Source organism: Gavialis gangeticus, unplaced genomic scaffold (assembly GCF_001723915.1).
Source record: "Gavialis gangeticus isolate Ggan-Ray unplaced genomic scaffold, GavGan_comp1, whole genome shotgun sequence".
NCBI classification, from domain to species: Eukaryota; Metazoa; Chordata; order Crocodylia; family Gavialidae; genus Gavialis; species Gavialis gangeticus.
The window spans coordinates 74969446-74974949 of record NW_017729022.1 but is presented as its reverse complement, the minus strand read 5'-3'; the positions used below and the strand labels follow the sequence as shown (position 1 = coordinate 74974949).

Here is a 5504-nt window from a genome sequence, read left to right as displayed (position 1 = left end):
TGGATGAAGACTATTAGCTCATGTCAAATACCCTCTTCTGGGGTACTAACTCTTGACTCACAGGTTGAACTCAATCACTTTTACTCATACCTAGCATCAGTATCTTCCATTTTACTCCTTTTGTTGGTAAAACATTTAAGTTTTTATTTCTTTTACTTTCTAGGAACGAGTCATTTTTAGCAACTTTTTCAAAAGGTAAAAAGTCAAAGGCAAGATAATGTTTTCCACATGTTAAATACTTTAAACTGTCTTAATCTGAAGTCATACAGAAGGCAAAGGAGGGTGGCACCATGGATATTCACTGGTTCAGAGAGGAAGAAGCTTTTGTAGACAACCTACATCTGCATCTCATTACAGAGATTGTTGCCTATGAAACCTTGCACCTCTCTGAACAGGCTAAGAGGGTCCTTGTCCTGTGTTTGTGCAGAGTCTAGCACAACTGGATCTGGATCCAAGACTATGGTTCCTAGGCACTATAGGAGGTTCTAGACAAAAAAATCCTGAGGAGAGTGGATCTGGAAGAATATCAGAATGCTTAGTTTAACTGACATGTTTACAAAAAGCACGAATGCAGCACACTCACAAAATATAAGTTGCAGGACTAATTAGAGTAAGTAATTTGATGCAATTTCTCACCTTGCCACAATAAAAGATGTCTTCGCGCTTTATTTTTCCTTCTGCTATCTTCTCTCGGATGGCCTGTCCCACCTCATGCTCATTTTTATAAACAAAGGCTCCATCAATATGACGATATCCAACATCAATGGCAATTTTCACTGATTCTGCACATGCACCTTTGGGAGTCTGTAATATGCCAAGAGAGATTGTCAACATGGTGCCAATTTCAGACCTGTTTATCTGCATGGGAATGGCATTACAACATACCAAGAGAGAAAACACAAACATTTACACTTCCTTTATAGTTTACAATTCACCAGGTTTGTTTGCTTTCCAGGAACTTAGATTGCGAAAAGTACATGTGGTGGGGACAGGACAACACAGCAACTGAAAGAGAAATTTATTTGAGACCAGAAAAAAATTAATGTCTATTTCACCACAGAACATAACTGAATCATGCCTAAGTTTCCCCTCATACATATTATTTTTTTTCAGAAGCTGAAAAGCTGACATGACAGTTTTCTTTTTCCATTATCTTTTTCAAATTTAGTGTGAGTTTTGAATAGAGTAGAAACCAAAGAGAAGGAAATGTGGAAACCTCACTGGGCACTTTTTCTGGCTCTGGAAGGCAGTAAAGGAGAGAGATGTCTGAATGTTTTCAAAAATCAAAACTAAACTACCAAATAGAAGAGATTTCAGCCTAATCTGTCCAAAAAAAAAAATCAAGATTTCCCATATACATATAAAAAAAACCTGACAAAACTCTCATTTTCTCCACATGTGTTCTTGGAATATTTAAAATATATCTACATTGCACTTTGCAGCATAGTGAGGATCTCTGAGCTGGCTTTGCATTACCTACACTTAGGAGGTTTTAAGTAGTCCAGCCAGGGCAGCATAGAGTTCTGTGCGTGGAGCTTCTTCTCAGGGTAAACTGATTGGCACAGAGCTCTGCCACTTCTGCATCTAGACTGCTTCTAGTACCAGAGTTAATCTGGGTTTCACTCTATTGCTCTGAAGTCTATCATATACATGTACAATTTAATGGGGAGGGGAGAAGAGGCATTTAGATATAGCCTTAGTTCCCCTCATTAAACTCCTCTGGAGTTTAACTGCTTAGAAATTATCCCATAACTCTGGGTTGAGAACAATTTGATCCCCTGTGATTAACATAGCACTTGTGGGCAGCGTATTCACAATCTGGCTAAGTAGTAGTAGTAAGAGAGTTGTAGTTAGCAGTGTTAGTCTGAATTTGATGAAGTGAGCTATCTACTTTGGTTAGTCTGTACAGTGCAAATTGACCCTGCCTTCTAAGTAGTAAACAATATTGCTATTAATTTTTTAATGGGTTTTTAAGTCTCTGGTGGTTACAGTCTAGGAAGAAAGTAATCTCTGGACATGTCCAAATGAAAAAAGTGCTACATCTTGGCTATACTTTGAGCCTCCTGTTGCCTGTGAGCAGCTATGATTACTCATCTCTGGCTAAAACTCAGACCAAGTTTGGGTTTGTTTCAGAATAGTTCAGTCTTTTTCCATTTGCCAACTTGGCATTTAAAAATGCACCTAAACCAAACTAAGCAAGCTGTTCATTTAAGAGTGAGAGGGGAGAGAGAGAGATTATCACTGCTGGTAGCTTTGAATGATGGCTTACTATTGCCACACTTTGTGCAACAAGGGGTGGATCAAAGGATGCACACGTCATTCTGCTGGCACAGTTTAACTTCACCTTTGGACTGTATCTGATGCTTAAATATATATGTGTGTGTTGTAAATATATATATGTGTGTGTGTGTGTGTGTGTGTGTGTGTGTGTGTATGTATGTATGTATGTATGTATGTATGTATGTATGTATATTTAAGTGTCAGATACAGTCCAAAGGTGAAGTTAAACTGCCAGCAGAATGACATGTGCATCCTTTGATCCACCCCTTGTTACACAGAGTATAGCAATAGTAAGCCATCATTCAAAGCTACCAGTATATTCAGTAGCTGAAATATATATTTCATTCAAGCCCCTGACCAGAGCTCTCAACTTACCAGAACTTAAGAGACAATCTAGGGAGGTGATGCAAGGACAGATAGTGATGTGAGATTTAGGAGACTTTAAGTACTTCAACATAATTAAATGCAAAAAGTTAGCAATTAGAATTTACCCTAGCTGGTTGAGAACTTGAGGGATGGATAATGGAGCCGAATTTGACTGTTCAGTATAACCCAAAAATGTTTTAGGCACAGAAGACGTACATTCCTTAAGATGTATAGGCATGGAAACACTTGCTTACATCTTTAAGCATATGAAGGTCCAAAGGGACAGTCTGTTCCTGCATTGTATATGCCAGGGCACAGGGAAGATGTCATCAGCTAAGAAATCAAAGCTGAAGACAACAGGTCAAACTGTCTTTTTTTATGATGAGTATATCAGTCAGTTATTAGGGGCACCAAACAGGGAATAATGGCATATTCAGATACGCACTGTATGCTGTCTAAAGTTGCAAGGGCAGCATTTAATGAAGTCATGAGCCAAAACTGGTATACTTGCAATTTTTGTCCTTTGAAGGTATATGTTATTAGAATCATAGAAAAGTAGGGTTAGAAGGGACCTCAGGAGATCATCTAGTCCAGTGGTTCTCAAACTTTTTTGTACCAGGACCCCTTTGTAAAGATTGATGGCCAGTCTTGACCCAGTCCCCTGGCCCTGACGGTGCCCTCGCTCCTGACCCACAGTCCCTTGCCCTGCCCAGGTCATGCTGGTGGCCCTAACTCCCAACCTGCTGCCTCTGTCCCACTTGGGCCAGAGTGCAGTGGCTGCAGTGGTTCCAGCTCATTCAGGTGGCACTGAAGTGAGTCTGGCCCCAGCATGGGCTGGAGGGAGGAGGAGAGGCCTGTGACACCATCCCCTTCCCTCCCCGGCCCCCTGCTCTGGGCTGGGGCTGCTGCACCATGACAGGCAGCCTGGTCATGGCCCCTTCTGCCCCCTGAGAAGTATCTCCTGGTTGCCCTGCCCCTGCGAATATGGGCACTGGCCCCAGTGCAGCTGACCCAGCCACACAGCTCCCTCCCTTCCCCCACTGGAGGGGCAGGTGCCTTCCCCTCTAACCTCCTCTGCCCTGATGCAGCCTTGGCACCCAGCCTCCTTCCCCCAGAGCCAGCAGGCACCCCATTCCCCCTCACCCCACACACAGACAGTTGCCAAGTCCTGGACCTCCAACCCCCACTCCTCATATACTTACCTGTATCCAGCTGCCAGGGCTGCTCCCATGACCCTGCCTGGCTGGATGCCAGCCACATGCATGTACGTGCACAGATGCACAGGCACCTGATGCCTCCAATTGCCCCAGGCAGCTCCTTGCAGGCTGAAATGCTGCCAGCCTGCAAGGGGAAACCCATGCTTTCCCACGTTTTTCTGGGACTTGCTTGTGACCCTTTCAAATATTTTTGCAACCTGTTTTTGGGTTGCAGCCCACAGGTTGAGAAACACTGATCTAGTACAACCCCTTGCCCAAAGCTTAAATATCCATAGAAAAATGATTTTATACAAAGGTTTGTCTAACCTATTCTTAAAACTACACAAACAACCCTGTCACACATTTACCAGACATATTACCCCAAAACACTAAGAATACCCTAACTTGCCACAGGCAAAGCAGGGGGGACAAGGACACTGTCAATGTCCAGCCACTGCAAAGATAGGAAGTGATTGTTAAAATGCACTCCAGAAATGCAAGGAAGAGGAGCTAGAATATACTGCAGATAGTTTCTAGGGCGAAATTCAGACTCTAAGCTGACTAGCAAGCAGAGAGAATTTAGAATTCATGAATTCATTCAGTTCTCATTTCTTCCAGAAGATTGAGCAATCTGGCTGTGCAACCTCAAATTTTACACTAAGCAGGGTTTCCACCTAGAACTCAGGAAATTAAAAATGACTCTCTCAGCTGGTGGTGTGGGGCTCTCCATCACTGTTATATGCCCCCTTCCCCTCCCCACCCCTGACTGTTTGGCAAGCTGATAGAAACCAAGGAATACTACAGAGCTGCTCAGCCCGTGTAAGCTTCAGGTTGGCTATGTTGATTGAGACCATTTGCAGCATCTTTAGTATAGATTTGCATGGCACTGTTTTTTCAACAAAGAGTAATTTTCCTGAAAAATGAAAGTTCTTTTTGGGGCAAGGGACAGAAACTATTGCTGATAAAAGTTTTTGGGGGGTTTTTTTGGACCAAAAAAAGGACCATATTTTTAAAGTTACATTTTATTTTGATATTATGAAATGAAACATTGCATTTAATTGGCAAAAATTTGGTTTAGATGATTTAAAAAACAAAACCATTTGTTTTGAAATAGCATTTTTCATTTAAAAAAGTGACCTAAATGTTGAAATGTTTTTTAAAAAAGCTGAAAAAACAAAAAAACACATTTTTGCTTGGGTCAAAAGAAATTAAATTGTCAACAAATTTTTCCCCTTTTGATAAAAATACTAAAATTTCAGCTTCAGTTTGACTTTAAATAAGTTCACGTTGATTCCTGCAGCTTTATGCACTAGGAATGAATGGAAATATTTTTTTAGGTGCCTGAGACAGTGACACACCTTTCCTTGATGACCACCTGAAATTTTGGTCATCAGGCCTGAAGACTTGATATCTAGGAAGAGTAGGCTGAAGAGGTCAGGAATATTTCCTGTTATTAGAGGAACTACTGGAAAAAAGTGAGGAAGATGGACGGATTAAATTTTAAGTCTGAGAAAGTGTCAGTCTCCTTTGCCAAGATCAGTTCACAGTCTCTGGAGAACAATTTTCCAGGTAGTCAACAGTTTGAGTTTTAGTAATAGCTTTTGTAATAGATAATGATACAAAGTTTCCATACAAGAAAGCGGGGGGGGGGGGGGGGGGGGG

At 41.6% G+C, this 5504-nt stretch overlaps 1 protein-coding gene across 1 annotated transcript in view; it reads right to left on the bottom strand.

Moving 5' to 3' along the window:
* AKR1D1 (aldo-keto reductase family 1 member D1) overlaps nucleotides 1-5504 on the bottom strand; it is a 52594-nt gene that overhangs the window by 41447 nt on the left and 5643 nt on the right. The window contains exon 2 of the mRNA XM_019515398.1: nucleotides 637-804. Within this exon, the coding sequence (XP_019370943.1) occupies nucleotides 637-804 (168 nt within the window). The remainder of the gene's footprint in view (nucleotides 1-636; nucleotides 805-5504) is intronic.